Source organism: Anastrepha obliqua, chromosome 1 (assembly GCF_027943255.1).
Source record: "Anastrepha obliqua isolate idAnaObli1 chromosome 1, idAnaObli1_1.0, whole genome shotgun sequence".
Classification (NCBI taxonomy): domain Eukaryota; kingdom Metazoa; phylum Arthropoda; class Insecta; order Diptera; family Tephritidae; genus Anastrepha; species Anastrepha obliqua.
Window position 1 is genome coordinate 61,462,093 of NC_072892.1, and position 17,798 is coordinate 61,479,890.

General features: G+C 36.2%; 1 protein-coding gene across 1 annotated transcript; it reads left to right on the forward strand.

Annotated features, from left to right (window-relative positions):
• Window positions 1-581: 581 nt before the first annotated feature.
• Window positions 582-17,207, forward strand: LOC129242486 (importin-5). The gene is made up of 8 exons (XM_054879152.1): window positions 582-961; window positions 2,338-2,487; window positions 7,372-8,466; window positions 8,592-9,222; window positions 15,127-15,846; window positions 15,929-16,053; window positions 16,125-16,312; window positions 16,385-17,207. Exons 1-8 carry the CDS (start codon window positions 881-883, stop codon window positions 16,716-16,718), a joined length of 3,324 nt encoding a protein of 1,107 aa, XP_054735127.1. The 5' UTR covers window positions 582-880; the 3' UTR covers window positions 16,719-17,207.
• The last annotated feature ends 591 nt before the right edge of the window (window positions 17,208-17,798 follow it).

Below are 17,798 nucleotides of genomic sequence, written 5' to 3' on the forward strand. Positions count from 1 at the left end.
GCTTTAAATCTTGCACGAGTACGTAAACCAAGATCTTTACGTAAAATGTTCATCGTTGTCCAAGGACAAGAGTCAACATGTTGAGAACGGCGACAAATTGAAATTTCGGAGTCTTCCTCCATACTTCGGGAATATAATTATTTTTTGGAAATTTACCACAATTTGGAAGTGTTGTTCTTACGTTAAACGATTCATGATCACTTGCCAAACCTTACTAAACAGAAATGTCAACACAGTTGGCCTGTCAAACCATAGTTATCGAAATCGATAGTTCTTATGTAGTTAGAAAAACTACACCCGTTACTTTGGGTTTTCGCTCAAATCCCACAAAAAATGTGGTACAATTATGAATACTTCCTTTTCATTTGCAAAGTTATACAAGGAATAATTATATAAATTAAAATAATTTGCGATGATGTTTATTTTTTATATGTACGATTATCGTACAGTTTCTGTAACTCACTTCCAAGTGAATTTCATTGACTTACCAAAAAATGTAAACAATCAGTACCTCAGCAACCCGTACATGTAACGAGTGAAGCATAAATTTTCGCGCTCGTTTTTCCAACATAACAAACGAACGAGCGGGCGATCCAGGAATTTGTCTCTTCTTTTCGCCATTCGTGCGCTGTAGTGTACGGTTCTGTGCGTCGTGTGTGATTTAAATGAAATTTTGTAACAAACATAGAAAAGAAAATCTTTTTCCAAAGTTATAAATTTGCTCAAGCTTTGTTCGATTGTGGTTATATCAAATAAAAAACGTGTATAAAGGTTGTCACTTAAATCGGTGGTTTGCAAAAAACTACATTGCTATTTACCACGAAGCAAGTTTTGCAAAGTGTCTAGTAAATAAAAAGAAGCTTGTGAACGAAATCGAGTCATGGCCGCCGACCAGGTACAATTTCAGCAGCTCCTGAATTCGCTGTTATCTACGGACAACGATGTGCGACAGCAAGCCGAGGTGGGTATTCAGATTTGCATCTATAATTTCCTTACTGATGAATGTAGGCTATTCGCTAAAAATTTTTGCAACACGAGGGCTGACTAAGGAATCTAGAAAGATTCAATTGAACCAATGACGCAGCGCTGCGCTAATTGTGAAATGGAAAGGTGCATATGAAAAGTCAAAACTGCGCACATTGTAAAATCGAATTTGTTTTTGTGCTGATCGATTGTATGCAGATTTGGATTTTTGATTTATCAAATATATATTTTAAATCATATTTTGCAAACAGCTGCACATATTTCCATAAAGCAAAAATTTGACATATCCCATTAAGCAATTTACTTTGTGTTCTTATACTTGCCTTTTCCAATATATCACAATATATACGTGTGTTTGTGTATATATGTATTGTTCGAAGTTCTTTAAATTTGCACTTAACACTCGTTCTCGTTTTTCGCACCAAAGGCAAAGAACACGACAACGAACGAACGTCAAAACGTCAACCGTTTTATAAAACGTGTTTTCATTATACTTCACACTCTTTCGCTATTTTTATTTTAGTTTTCTTTTTGCCTTCATTTTAATATTTCTCTTAACTAGCGAGTGATTTTATATTAATTGCTTTTGTTGTGAATGTTGGGGCGTTGTATGTTTATTTAAAAATATATGGGCTGGTACGTGTACCTTTGGAGCGGGCGGTAATGAAAAGGCCATAAAGGGAATTGCATAAAAACTCAAGAAAAATAAGAACTAGGGTTGGTAATGACCGATTGGATTATTATGTTTTAGATGGTTATTAGCTGGTGCGGCAGAGAATGGGAAAGTGCAGTATATAATATGATTTTTCTATGTATTTATGATTATTTGCAAATTTGCGAAAGTAGTATTTATACACCCACACACACATTCAATATTCGGCAAGTGAATATGCGCAAATATTTGCAAAAAGTGGAAGACGGAAGCAAAGATAACAGAGGCAATGTATAGACAAATTGTCTATTGCTCTATTGGCGACGAGGATGAATGACTGACTATGGCTATTAACACGAGTTAGAATTCGGCGACCATTATAGGTGAAAATGGCACTACTCTATCATCCGTACCATTGTAATGCCATAACAACAAGTGAATCTGTACAAAGTAACTCTCGGACTCTATGGCTGAATTACTTTTGAATAAGAAAAAATATCTACTAAAATCATTTCGTTGGCACGTGTTCTTGTAGTAGGTATGATTATGTCCACATTGACATCGCAACGAAGTTTAGTTCAAAGCTCTTGATGTTTTCGTGTGACATTTGCGTTTGTGCGTTGCTCCACATTTGTTAAAATAAATTTTTCATTTTAAATATTTCCGTTCCTCTTATTATTTTGTTTTCTTCTAATCATTAGGATGCGTACAATAATTTGCCACGCGATGTTAAGGTAACGCATCTATTGGGCACGATCCACAATGGCCAACAATCGGAGGAAGCACGTCAGATGGCTGCAGTACTTTTGCGTCGTCTCTTCTCATCTGAATTCTCTGAATTTTATAAGGAGGTGAGTAAGCGACAATTGGGCGCTATTGACAGTGAGTCAACTAATTGCATAAAAAGGTAGATTGTAGATGTAAGCTTTTTACTACCATATAGTTATATACCAATCACCAAACAATCGACATATGTGTGTGTGTGCATACAGTTGCGATCACTGAAATAGTAGTGCCCACTAGCGAAATGCATAATTCCATTAAAATCGCAAATTATGTGCTATCGATATCGATTTTTTTTAAATTATCATCTCTAGTGTATGCTTTAACTATATGCAACATATAACCCGTTCAACAGCAACGGTTTAACTTTAAAAAAAGCAAGCTCTGCAATGTACAGCATTTAAGGCGAGCAGTGAAATAGTAGCGTAGAGCAAATAGTGTCACAAAATTTAATTTCTTGCAAAAATAATTAATTTTTTCTAACAATAAGTAAGTTTGATCACTTTACCTATTTATTATATGTTTAGCGGGAATAGCAAAAGGGGCGGCAAGCATAAATTATATACGACTACCACACGTCAAATTATTAAATATTCGAAGACTCATCCCACAATGTCAGCAGTTGAAATTTTACGCGACCTGAAGTTATTATGTAGTGTGCATAGGGCACAGCTTCGAGAACATAACCTCTATGCTAGAAGTCCACGTAAGGTTCCGCTTTAAAAAAAAAATCATGTGGTACGTAGATTAGATTTTGCCAAAAAACATCTTGATTGCCCTATTTCAAAGTGGAGGAACATTTTGTGGACGGATGTGTCAAAAATTGTTCTGTACGGTGGAAAAGTCTCTCAACAATTTGTAAGACGCCCACCAAATATGGAATATCATCCGCGATATACTGCAAAGACGTTGAAGCATGGAGGATCCAGTATTATGGTATGGGGATGTTATATATTGGATAAAAACTATTATGGGCCAATATGAGTACGTAAAAATAATGAATGATGTTATGCCACTCAAATGGGTACTGCAGCAAGATAACGTCCCGAAGCATACAAGTAAGTTGGCAAAGTTGTGGTTTCAAGACAATGCAATTGAGGTCATGGAGTGGCCAGCTCAATCTCCTGACCTCAATCCCATAGAAAACCTTTGGACAGATCTTAAAAAAGCTGTGTGGGATGCAAAACCAAAAAATAACAGTGATTTATGGCATGTATTGCTCCGCGCATGGCAATCAATACCACAGGAGAGATGTCAACATATTGTAGACTCTATGAGAAACCGATGTGTAGCAATGATTAAAAATAACAGTCATGCTACCAAATACTAAATATTTATGCTAAGTCTTAGTAATAATATTAACAATTGAAAGCGTATTTAATAATTTTACTAACTTACTACTATTTTGCTGCTCGCGGTAATTTGCATGAAAACACATCTTACGTGAAATTATTTTTATTAAAGCTTATATATGAACAATTTTTCCCCCCTAGTACGTGTCATAAATTTGTCCTTAGTTTTGCAATAAAATTAATACAAATATTACTTTGGTTTACTTGTAATTTCAAGAAATATTAGCCGTAGGTTCGCACTACTATTTCAGTGCTCGCAGCTGTATGTACATGCAAAACAAGAATAAGATACAAGTGCAGTGATGGTCCATGAAATTAACTTTGAAAAGTTAGTTTTGTTTGCCATATATGTATAATGCTATAAAGACTGAAAAACTAAACAAATATTTGCCGCTTTATAATTTTGAATTCTTTCTAATAATTTGGTCGCTAATTGTCAAATAATGTTACAATTACTCTAAATCTTTCAATCCATGTTTATAAATTCTGGATTTTAGGCACCCAAAAACGAAATACATTGCTCTTATTGGTGTTGGGTAGTAGGAAGAGGAAGAAACAAACAATTTCTTACATTATCCTACAAGAATTGTTCTCCAAGGATGCATTCGGAATACTTGAAACAAAATTCAGGCGATTACATTATAAATTTGTTATCAATTCGTCGTGATAGTTTATGCCTAATACCGTAGCATTAAAATTCTTTGCAAAAAACCTCATAGAACATGAAATTTATCTCTGAAATTAAGGTTGTGCTGCCAAACTAATGGCGAAAAGTAAAACCAACATATCGTTGTTGCATTTCCGTGCAAAACATGTACATATACTGCATAGCTTGAAATAATTAATTGCAATTTTAAGAATTCACAGTTTTTCTATCATTCTTGAGATGTTAATGGTTTAAACTAAAATTAAAGAGTAGAGAGAGCGTAAGAGTTTAAGACCACTTCCCAATTAAATGATACTGGTAGATGTTTATTTAAAGTTTTGATCTCATCTAACGTAATGAAAAATTTAATTTTTTCTGGAATGAAATGAAAATGGTTAAAAAAATTAAGCGGCATAATATAATATGAAGCACGTGGGAAAATCTTCAAGAAGTTTTTGTTTAAATCACGTGCAAGCCACTTCATTATCGTTTGTTTATGCACCAAAGTGTGGTAATTGTAAACTGAATAGCTCAAAGGTCGGCACCACTTGCTTATATATTATACATGTATGTCACTGCAATACCTGTTCTTAGAAAAAATGTGTGTACATTTTTTGTTATGTTTTAATTAATCTGACTTTAATTGTCCCCTATAAGATTTAGTCAACGAAGACTAAGAGATCGAGAAGCAAATAGAAATTATGAGCACTCAGTATAAAAATATGAACATTGTGCAAGAACTATGTACATATGTATATGTGTTGGCATTGTTCTTTCACTGCGTTAAAAATATTGCATATATTTAATTTTGGTACTAATTTGGTATTTGCTATTTTATTTTCCTTTTTTTTTTATAATTTATCTGTGGTATATTTATAGGTTCATACATACATACATAATTATGCTATTGTATATGTATTTAAGCTCTCGGATAATGACTAAATTCTATATTTATAATCTTACATTTTGACTTAAACACATGCACATCAGAATTCGGCTGATGAAATGATAAAAATCTTTCATGGTGTATAGAAATAAGTACAAATTTTCATTAGAATATGCAGTTCGGCCAGCATTTGTGAGGTAACATAGGAGTCAACAGCACAGAAATGGATTCGTTGAAATCACGCTTTTCCGCTGCTCTCGATAGTGAACTGTGTCCATAAACAGCATACATTTTGTTGGCCGCCTGTTCCTACTTTGCACCTTAGTCTGATGGTATAGAGAAATGTGCCCAATGTTATATTGTCACAATTAACTTCACGAAACACAAAACTCGTGATACGTAATTTCTCCTTTAAATTTCCGTATAGCAGGAACCGACGAAATGTACTTATTCACATCTTGAGATATGGCACTCGAAAGGCTCCGCGGTATGCATTCAAAACTTCAACTAATATAATGGGAGCCTTAAAAAATTAACCAATGTTTAAATATTTTTGTTCATTGGCCAAGCGGTTTTTTTTCAACAACAATAAACAGTTTCCTATGCTATTGCAACAACAAATTATTAATAGTTGAACCATTATTTCGTGCATATTAATTAAATTTTTGGCTGTTGTCAGAATTTATTCTTCGAAATACAAAAAAAAGTATAAATATATTAAATATATTATTATAGTACAATTTTGATTGGAAACAATGTATTTGCCCCTATATTAAAGCAGAATTAAAGATTTGGGAGTCTGAAGGTCACTATGCATATTTGTTCTTTATTTTCTTGTATTATCTGTTGAAAAAGTGCACTCCAAATAATCAATAATTGGTGATAAGTGTCGGCTGGTTCTATTTCTATTCTACAGTTGCGGGTATAAGAATTCGAACGCGAAACACATTGAATTTTTTCTGTTTTATTTTATTATACGTTTTATTTGTTCATAGCAATAAAATAGATGATTAAAAAGGATGGTTTGAAAAGTATTCTCTGTATTTTCCATCCACAAAGCATTTATTGTTTGTTTTTTAATTATTATAATTTTTTTTGTTTATTATTATTATTTTTAAACTATTTTTTTTATTTATTTATTTTGCTGATTTTTTTTTTAATTATTTATTTTTTATTTACATATTTTTTTAATTTATATTTTTATTTTATTATTTGTATTGTTTTAATAACAGTTTTTTATTTTTTTTAATTATTTTATTTTTTTAAATTATTTTATTTTGTTTTTAAATTTATTTTTTTATTTTTTTTTTGTTTGCGAATTTTTTTAATTATTTCTTCATATATTTATGTTTTTTTATTTTATTTTTGTTTGTTTATTTACATATTTTTTTAATTTATAGTTTTTTATTATATTTATTTTTTTATTTGTATTGTTTTTTTAATAACATTTTTGTTTTAATTTTATTTATTTTTTTTTATTATTTATTTTTTTTATTAATTTTTTTTTTGTTTTCATAATTTTTTAATTATTTCGTTTTATTTATTTGTTTATATATTTATTATTATTTTTTTTTTTGGTAATTTATTTATTTTATTTTTTTATATTTAAGGGTGCTCTTTTAATATCTTCAATAGTTTTAAAGGTAGCCTGCGAAACCGGAACCTGAGCCGGTTATCTTCCTCACACAATTGAACAAAATTTTTCACTCATTTCCTGGAGGATCTGTTTTTTAGCAATCAAATTTTGTTCTTATTACTTCTGGTACTTTTTTTTACTTTGGTATTCTGCGAACTCGGCTGAATTTCCAAAGTGACGTGGCACTAAAGTTGATTTACTCCATAGCTAAATAGCAAGACTGGGTGGGAATCTATCATTCTTGGGCAATATGTACATTTTAGTTATATCGTTTAGTTAACATTTTAATATACCACTTTTTTATTTACTTTTTTTGGTGTATTTATAATTTTATGATTAATCTGAATTTATCTCTTCTTTGAAAAACCCAACTAGTAATCGTGATTTGTAATACAATATCTCTCTCTGTCTCAATCTTTTTGTCCCATACAGTTGCCGCAAGAGTCGCAGGCCCAGTTATTGCAACAAATATTACTGGCCGTGCAACAGGAAGTTACTCCGAATTTACGGCGCAAAATTTGTGAAGTGATTGCTGAGGTTGCACGCAGTCTCACCGATGAAGAGGGCAACAATCAATGGACGGATATTTTGCAATTTCTATTCCAATGCGCCAACTCACCATCGGCACAATTGCAAGAGTCTGCATTGCGCATTTTTGCCAGCGTTCCATCCATTTTTGGCAACCAAGAAGCTCAATATCTCGATTTGATCAAGCAAATGTTGGCCAAAAGTTTGGAGCCTACAGCTGATGTGGAGGTACGTTTCCAAGCTGTACGTGCTATTGGCGCATTTATACTGCATCACGACAAAGATGAGGAGACCAATGTGTTCAAGCATTTCTCCGATTTGTTGCCACGTATGATCATGATCACTGCTGAAAGCATCGAAGCACAAGATGATCAGAGCTTATTAAAATTACTCATCGATATGACCGAAACATGCCCGAAATACTTGCGTCCACAATTGGAACATATATTTGAGATGTGCATGAAAGTATTTGGCACAACAGATGTAGAGGACAGTTGGCGTCACCTGGTTTTGGAAGTAATGGTTTCGCTATCAGAGAATGCACCAGCAATGGTACGCAAACGTGCCGAAAAATACATAATAGCGTTGATACCGTTGGTATTGCAAATGATGACCGATTTGGAGGACGACGAGGAATGGGCTACCTCTGATGTGGTAACCGATGACGACAATAGTGATAACAATGTCATTGCCGAGTCATCGTTGGATCGTTTGGCCTGTGGGTTGGGTGGCAAAATGGTGTTGCCACACGTCATGAACGCATTACCAAATATGTTGGGTCACAGCGACTGGAAGCAGCGTTACGCTGCACTTATGGCCATTTCGGCCATTGGTGAAGGCTGTCACAAGCAAATGGAGACGATGCTAGATCAGATAATGGCAGGTGTATTGAATTTTTTGCGTGATCCCCATCCACGTGTGCGTTACGCCGCTTGCAATGCTATTGGCCAAATGTCCACAGATTTCGCACCAACTTTCGAAAAGAAATTCCATGAACAGGTACGCATTAACATTAGCTTATCAAATAAGAAACGCTTGTTGTGGGCTTAATTTCATATTTGTATTATTTTTTTTTTCTTTCTCAAAATTACGATATTTAAATTTATTTCTATTACTTTCGTTAGGTGGTCCCAGGATTGCTATCATTGCTGGACGACGTACAGAATCCTCGTGTGCAGGCGCACGCTGGAGCTGCTTTGGTTAACTTCTCTGAAGATTGTCCCAAACACATTTTGACTCGTTACTTGAATGGCATAATGTCTAAGCTAGAGACCATTTTGAATTCCAAGTTCAAAGAGCTCGTAGAGAAGGGCAACAAATTGGTATTGGAACAAGTGGTCACTACAATTGCTTCAGTGGCCGATACATGTGAAAAAGAATTCGTCACATACTACGACCGTCTCATGCCATGCTTGAAATTTATCATACAGAATGCCAAGTCCGAGGACTTGCGTATGTTGCGTGGCAAAACTATTGAATGTGTCAGTTTGATTGGGTTGGCTGTTGGTCGTGAGAAATTCATTTCCGATGCTGGCGAAGTTATGGACATGTTGTTGAAGACGCACACCGAAGGCGATTTACCTGACGATGATCCGCAAACATCTTACTTGATTACGGCTTGGGCGCGTATGTGTAAGATTTTGGGTAAACAATTCGAGCAGTACCTACCATTGGTGATGGGACCGGTAATGCATACGGCAGCTATGAAACCAGAGGTAGCACTACTGGACAATGACGAAGTAGAAGACATTGAAGGTTAGTGGAAATTAGTGTTTATTTTATTTTTCCACATAGATATTTTTTTTTTATTTGACTATTGATGCATTAAGGGAAGATTTTTTTGTGTGAGCGTGTGTACCTATGTATGTTCAAGTTGTTATTCAAGTGAAGAGTATGGTTTGGCTGGCAAAAAAGTGATACAAATTATTATTACTTTGCTAATCTTACGCAACAAACTAAAACCTAAATAGAGTTTCAACTGAACATTATGCGCATTTTGATGAACTTCCGAAGAGACAAAGGGTCTCGGTTATTTACACAAGCGCGCACACTTTGAAGTTCTCGTCGCGGGTTTCTTTACTTGCAGTGCATAACGGATATTATTTGAAGCCTACGCCTGTAACATATTCTAGTGGCGATGGTGAATATTACCAGGGAATGTTTCGGGAGAGGAAAAGTGGTGTCGTTTAAAAACATGAAACTGCAGGGGCTGCCAGAGATGATATCACTAAAGTCACCAAATTAGCATAGAAGTTCACAATTGAACTGGACTATAAGTTAAACTGGAGTAGACCTGGATTTGAAAGGAAATTCCAGGAGTGTATTCCCATGGCAGCCGGTTCTACGTTACCGGAATGACTCGGGTTTTTCCCGACCAAGGGCTGCCGCCCCAGTACACTAGCCCTGTCAGGGCTAACTACGCTGTTAAAAACAACAACAACAGTGTATCCTGCACTACACAAGAGAGGCTGCCGCCTCGCCATTAATATGACCCGAGCCCTTGCTTGCTATGGGACAACACACTATCAAGCAGAGACCAAATGCTAAGGGAGGTTTGCCGGCACCAAACTATGGCACCACTTTTATAGAACGATTTATCTTTTGCCTCAAAATGGGCATCAGATTCAACGATAATCTCTTCATTCGAGCGAAATTTCTTACCGGCGAGCATTTTTTTTAGGTTTGTGAACAGCCAGTAGTCGCTGCCATTGTTTTGATTTACTTGTGGACACAGTGCGTTGTCTTGTTTATGGTGAACAGTGAGCAAACGCGGCACCCGATCTGAACAGAGCTTTCTCATAGTCAAATGCTCATGCGATATAAAGCCAACACGGTCTTTTGATATCTTTACGATGTCAGCTAACTCACGCAACTTAACTTTTCGATCATTCAAAACGATTTTGTGAATTTTTTTATGTTTTCTGGTATTGCCGCCTCATGTGGATTCGACTGGTACACTGCGTTGTGCATCATCGGAGTCTCTACGACCACGTTTGAAGTCACCAAACCATCGTTTTATTATTGTTTCTGATGAAGCGGAGTTCCCATTGCACTTTTCAAGCCATTACTTCGCTTGAACGGTATGTTTTGAAAATAACGTCACTTTTAGCACAATAACTCACGAACTAATGAATAGAATATCATGAAATTTTAACAGTTGTCTTTTTAAGATTAGTCCCAACTAAAAAAGAGGTGAATGCAATAAAACTAGCGACATCCATGTGTTAGGCCTAGGACTTTTCAGCCCTTGTGTTAATTACGTGAGTACAAGTGTGCATATACACATAGCCCATAAAGTCTACGTACACCTTAAAAATATTTTTAAATTGACTAAAAACACAATATAAATTTATGGTTGAAAACATATTTTATTTATTTATTCTTTCATTAAATTATCAAGTTACAAAATGAAAAGAAAATAACAAGATTCCTCACTTCATTGTTAACGTAACGGTAAGTAATTGCAGCAACATGTACAGTTTGTTTCTTTTTACTTTCTTTTTACCATTATTTTATTAGGATTTTTTTTCGTTTTTGCGCACTTTTCATTATTTGTGATTTATAATTGGTCGGTTAGCGAACTCAGTTGCACTTTTTATTTGAAAGTTGTAATAAACCAACTCGAATTACATCAACAAAAATTGTTGAAAACGTAAACCAAACATCTGAAGTAAAGTATTTGTGCGGAAATCGCTAGATAGGTTTTACATAAAGTTCTGGATATCATGATAGAGCCGTTCGTAGAAAACTGTTTATTTCACTTGTGAACAGAGCAAAGCGCATTGAATTTGCTAACAAGTCTCACGATTTTTGGAAACAAGTCATATTTTCAGACGGAAGTAAATTTTGTATTTGTATTTTTGGGATAAGAGGGGTAGTCAAATTGTTTGGCGCAAATCAGGCACAGCTCTTGAGAAACAAAGTCTTTTTGGTACAATCAAACACGGCGGTGGTGGAGTTTTGGGTCAGTTAGAGTTTATTGAATTGACAATTAATAAATGGGGTATTTGAACGTTATAAAAAGGCAGAGTGTGACACAGAGTGGCGAAAATCGTGGCTTATTAAGAACGTTTTGATTTCAACAAGATAATCACCCAAAACATCCAGCCGAGATCGTTAAGTTTATGCACTTGAAAAACGCTTCAAAACAGCTCAAAACACCCCGCCGTCAGTCAGTCGATCTGAATCCTATTGAGAAAATGAATTGTACAGCATGTAATAACGAGTGAGTTTGCTTTCCGCAGCGTTATATGGGCAAAATGGGCGAAGGAAACAGAGAAGTTAGTAACTTCAATGCTAAATAGATTGAGTGAAGTCTTAAAGCATCGTAGCTATCCAACCAAATATTAATTGTAGTTCTTGGATATTATTTATAAGGCTTTTTTCAAATGCTCTAAAAGTGAACGCAGACTTTCTGATTGCTATGTTCACATGTTGCTGCAATTACTTACCGTTACGTAAACAATAAAGTGAGTAATCTTATTATTTCTTTTGATTTTGTAACTTAAAAATGTAATGAATATGTTTTCAACTATAAACTTATATTGTGTTTTTAATCAATTTAAAAGTATTTGTAAGGTGTACGCAGACTTTATAGACTATGTGTGTGGACATATGAAAATCAATATCCATCTCGATTATTTTCTGCTCTTACAGACAACCGTTATGTGAACAAATTGTAATGCTTTTTGCACAAATACCCGCGAGGTATAACAAATTCTGATTTTATAAATTGCTCGCTTACACTAATACTGGCATTTACTTTTCATTCCACCGTCTCAACAGCAACCGGTTTGAAACGCCAAATATTTTACGATTTACGAATGCCTGGCAAGTACCGTTTACTATCTAAAAATGTCTTTGTACTCAAGTACACAAAGGTGTAGATCGTTTGTCGATGATGCCTTGACTGCCTGGCCTGTCTTCTTATGTATTCATAAACGAGCTGAATAGCCTTGGTATATGACATTGTTAGTGTAGTCCCTTCTACATAACAATTTCCAGAAACTACCTTTGTAATTACTTGGCAGGGAAGCATTTCGATGGAATTTTTTATTTTCAGAAAAGGTTTCGTCTAGTTCACATTTCACACACCTAAATGGGGTTTTACAATAATTTGGTTTAGCCGAATCCCTGGCAGAGATGGCATTGTTTTAAGTGGATATACGAGTAGATGGTTCTATCTTACAGCACTAGGGATGTAGAATTTCTTGATTTTACTGATCGCGGGATAGTCGGGATCTTATTTTACAATGCCGTTATGCCGGGACTGTCCCAAAATTAAGAGGTTTTTGATTTTGTTAAAATTTATTGTTAAGAGCTAGGGATGTCAACTTTGGGTAGATTGTGTCAGAAGGAAAGGGTTGTTAGATGAGTAAGGTTCATTGCTTGCAGTTGTTGTTGTCCATCATAAATATTCCCCATAAATGTTTGGGAAATACTGCTGAAGTGATAGACCTTGGCTGGATATAAATCTGGGTTGTTCCGGTATTGAATTTTCTCTGCCAACGATAATGAAGGAGTTGTCAAAATTTTAATAATATCATAAAAAATTAATAGAAATTGCAGATAATGTGTGAAAACTGCAGCACTTGGTGATCGGTTTTTTTTTCTACTTTACATACTCAAATTCCAGCTGCTCTATTGCTGTTACCTTGTTGCATTGGCGGCATGTCAGTTCGCTGTCATCACACATACCATATGCACCAGTTATGAAATGACGATATGTATTTTCCTTTATTATCTCTTTAAGGTCACACACTTCTTCGTTTACAAAACCAATACTTTATATTAGTATTTGTAGTTCATATATACAGACAGCATAGTACCTGCGACAGCTCGTACTTGCTCGTGCTAATAGGCAAATGCCAAAGGCAGTGTTATTATAAGTGGATTATCCCATCTGTAGGTAGGCCTAATTTCGGAGTCGTTCAATATGGCTGCTGAGGACTTTGAAATCAGGTAGCAGGCAACATAAAATTGTAGTAAAGCCAGAGAAAAAATATCTATAAAATGGCAGTGAAACTGAATTTTTCCATTACTATTTTGAATCATCTCAATGGATTCATCCAACCGGATAGTAGAGAAAGTGCAACAAAAGGTCCGAGCTCACTTGGCGGCGCACCAGCGAGAACCGAGTGGAGTGGAAGTGGAGGCAGTAGTGGGTTTACTACTTCTAAGAGAGCCTGGAGTAGTAGTGCAAACCCAACCAGTTTCACCCGATTCAACAACAGAACGAAGTTACCAATTTTTAAGCCGATGCAAGGGGTGGAAATCGAAGCGGCTCCAATATTTGGGTTAAAGCTTGACCCAAGTTGTTTTTTCGCTCCTCTACCTGGTACAACCAGATTTAGAGGAAAATGTAAATTTTGTTGTTGTAGTTGTTGTTGTTTTACCAGCATGAACATTCCCCATATATACACGGGGAATGCTGTTGAAGTAACAGTCCTTGGCCGGATATAAGTCCGCGTCGTTCCGGTTACGTAGAACCGACCGTCGTAGGAACTTAAGATTTTTGTTATAATAATTTAGTGTATGTGGATGCATGTACTATAAATATTTTATTTATGTTAAGTTTTTATTAATAAATAAAAATGTGATATTTTTGAAAATCGTTGACTATTTTTTTGACGCTTGCGAATTTGCAGGTGATGTTAGGTTAGATTCTGAAAGGTATTATAGCTTTCAATATTATATGCATATATAAAACACATGGGCTGAAAAGTCCCGGGCCTAACACATAGTTTTATTGCATTCACCTCTTTTTCAGTTAGGACTAAGCTTGAAAAGACAGCTGCTAAAATTTCATGATATTCTATTAATTTGTTCGTGAATTATTATGCTAAGAGTGACTCTACTTCTGCTTTACACTGCTTATTGATGGGAAAAAATACCGTTCAAGTGAAGCAATGGCTTCAAAAGTGTTATGGCGACTTCACTCCATCAGAAAAAAAACAATAAAACAATGGTTTGGTGACTTCAAACGTGGTCGTAGAGACACCGATGATGCACAACGCAGTGGACGTCCTAATGAGACGGTAACACCAGAAAAAATCAAAAAAATTCACAAAATCGCTTTGAATGATCGAAAAGTTAAGTTGCGTAAGTTAACTGACATCGTAAAGATATCAAAAGCACGTGTTGGCTTTATATTGCATGATCATTTGACTATGAGAAAGCTCGATTCAAAGCGGGTGCCGCGTTTGCTCACTGTTCACCATAAACAAGACAACGCACTGTGTCACTCAAAACAATTGCAAAACTACATGAATTGAACTTCAATTTGCTTCCACATGAACCCATATTCGCCAGATTTGGCTCTTAGCGACTGGGCTAAAAAAATGCTCGCCGGAAAGAAATTTCGCTCGAATGAAGGGGTCTATTTTGAGGCAAAAGATAAATCGTTCTACGAAAGTGGTATTGATATGTTAGAGCGGCGCTGGATTGATTGCGTTGTTTTTGATGCAAATTATGTTGATGAATAAAGCTAATTTTGAACACAAAAAAAACATGTTTTCTTTGTTGGACCCGGAACTTTTCAGCCCGTGTGTTTAGACTTTATCACTCTCTCTCTGTAGATAGGTTGTCTTTATAACTTGTAGCTTGACTGGCATATTTCATTAAACTAACAAGGTATTTTATTTTTGCTCTGATCTATAGATGACGTCGATTGGTCCTTTATCAATTTGGGTGAACAGCAAAACTTTGCCATCCGCACCGCTGGCATGGAAGATAAGGCATCTGCCTGTGAGATGTTGGTTTGCTATGCGCGTGAATTGAAGGATGGTTTCGCCGACTATGCCGAAGAGGTCGTACGTCTAATGGTGCCGATGTTGAAATTCTACTTCCACGATGGCGTGCGTACGGCTGCCGCAGAATCGTTGCCGTACTTGTTGGATTGTGCTAAGATCAAGGGTCCACAATATTTGGAGGGTATGTGGTTGTATATTTGCCCAGAATTACTGAAGGTCCTCGGCACCGAACCGGAAGCGGATGTACAATCAGAATTACTTAATTCATTGGCTAAATGCATAGAGACTTTGGGTCCGAATTGCTTGAATGAAGAAGCAATGACCCAAGTATTGGATATCATTTCAAAATACATGGGCCAACACTTTGAGCGCGCTGACAAGCGTTTACAAGCACGCAACGAGGAGGACTACGATGATGGCGTTGAAGAGGAGTTGGCCGAACAGGATGATACGGATACATATATTCTTTCGAAGGTGGTGGACATTTCGCATGCACTTTTCCTCACCAATAAATCTCAATTTTTGCCCTATTTCGAGCGCATTGCACCACACTTTATAAAGTTGCTCGAACCCAACCGTTCATGGTCGGACAGACAGTGGGGCGTGTGTGCATTTGACGATGTTATCGGTAAGTGAGCACTCTTTTGGAAAAACTTCGATTTAATTTTTTAAATTCATACAACTAAATATCGCTTAATGCGCTTGTGTAGAGTTTTGTGGTCCAGCCTGCGCTGCTTATCAGCAGATCTTCACACCACCATTGTTGCAATACGTTACCGACAAATCACCCGAAGTGCGTCAAGCCGCCGCCTACGGTTGCGGTGTATTGGGACAGGTGAGGAGGCATCATTAATTGTAAGATCTAATTGGAAACAATTTTAATGAAACAAATTTTTATCTCATCAGTTTGGTGGCGAACACTTTGCCGTCACATGTGCTCAAATCATTCCGCTGCTAGTGCAAGTTATATCTGATCCGAAGAGTCGCGACCCCGAGAATGTCAACCCCACAGAAAATGCTATTGCAGCCGTTTCGAAGATCTTGAAATATAACAGCAGCGCCATACAAAATGTAGATGAGATCATCAATGTTTGGTACGTCAAGATATTTTGATATGTTTTCATTCACTAAGGATTTTCCCATTTTCAAATATTTATACCCAATAGGTTCTCCTGGCTGCCCGTCACTGAGGATGCTGATGAGGCACCGCATATTTACGGATACATGTGTGATCTCATTCAGGCCAATCACCCCATCATACTAGGCAATAACAACAGCAATTTACCACGCATTGTCTCAATCATAGCACAGGCGTTCGTCACGAAAGTTGTGGCACCGCTAAAGGATGTGGGCACCCGGATGTTGGGAATTGTGAAGCAAGTGGAAGCCAACCCAGAAGTTTTTCAGGCGTGTGCAAGTATATTGACACCTGAACAACAGTATGCGCTGCAAGACGCTTATCGGGAGCTGGCTGCTGGTGCGGTGCCAGCAACTGCCTAAAATACATCAAGAAGAGCAAATCAAATTATAGCTGTTGCCGCTACTGCTGCGCTGCACCTTCTCAACACTAATACACAGTTATATATGTTTAAATAAAATTGAAAAGAAAAAAAATTATGAGTATAAAAAACGCGGGTGATATTGTGATGAATCTACCCACAGTATATAGCATATATAAACATAGAACCACAGCCCACATACAGCAACAAATCTTGAAACAGACAAAACACAACCTGTGCGCTACTTAAGAGAGATATGCTGCTTGACTATAACAACAAAAACCACATAAAGCTAGAGAAGCGGCAAATTTTGCATTCTATGAAGCGTTAAAATTCTATCAATTCACTAATTGCAAAAATTAAATAAATGCTACATTATTATATATATGTACGTGTACTACGGAAATATAAATAAATATATATATAGATATATATGCATACATATACATAAATATATACGTATATTGAAGTGAAATTTCAAACAATTCTACTTAGCGAGGTATTAGATTTTTTATTTCTAGGGCATTGCATTATGATCAGGTGATTGACATTGATACCTACTTAGGGGCGCACAGAAAGCACTTGTTCCAGAGAATATTAAAATTTTTAACCGCGCAAGGTAATCAAACACTGGTAAAGTGCGCTACAATTCCTATGTAGAATATGGTTGGATTATTGGAATCTAGCATAAATGGAATTATATTAGGGTTGGCCTAACTTACTATAAATGCGGTATTCTGAATATACCGTGCTAGGTCATGTCGTCCAAATGGATACAATCTCTCCGGATTTGAAAGTATTCGATGCGGTGCCAGCTGATGGTAGCAGAGGCAGAGGAAGGCCTTCTCTGCGTTGGAAAGATCGGGTGGAGAAGGACTTGGGGGGCTTCACTTGGTGTGTCCAACTGGCGTCGGTTAGCACACGAAAGAAACGACTGGCGCGCTTTGTAAAACTCGACCAAAGTAGCGTAAGCAGTTATTGCGCCAATTAAGAAGAAGACTACAAGGTGAGGTCCGAAATAAACAAGACTGGCGTTATAAAAATGTTATTGATGGCGCCATCTTTTTAGTGAGTTAGTGCA

Coding starts and splice junctions, on each gene's coding strand:
- LOC129242486 (XM_054879152.1), top strand. CDS start 881: ATGGCCGCCGACCAGGTACAATTTCAGCAGCTCCTGAATTCGCTGTTA. Junction 962..2,337: donor ATGTGCGACAGCAAGCCGAG/GTGGGTATTCAG, acceptor TCTAATCATTAG/GATGCGTACAATAATTTGCC. Junction 16,054..16,124: donor GTTGCGGTGTATTGGGACAG/GTGAGGAGGCAT, acceptor TTATCTCATCAG/TTTGGTGGCGAACACTTTGC.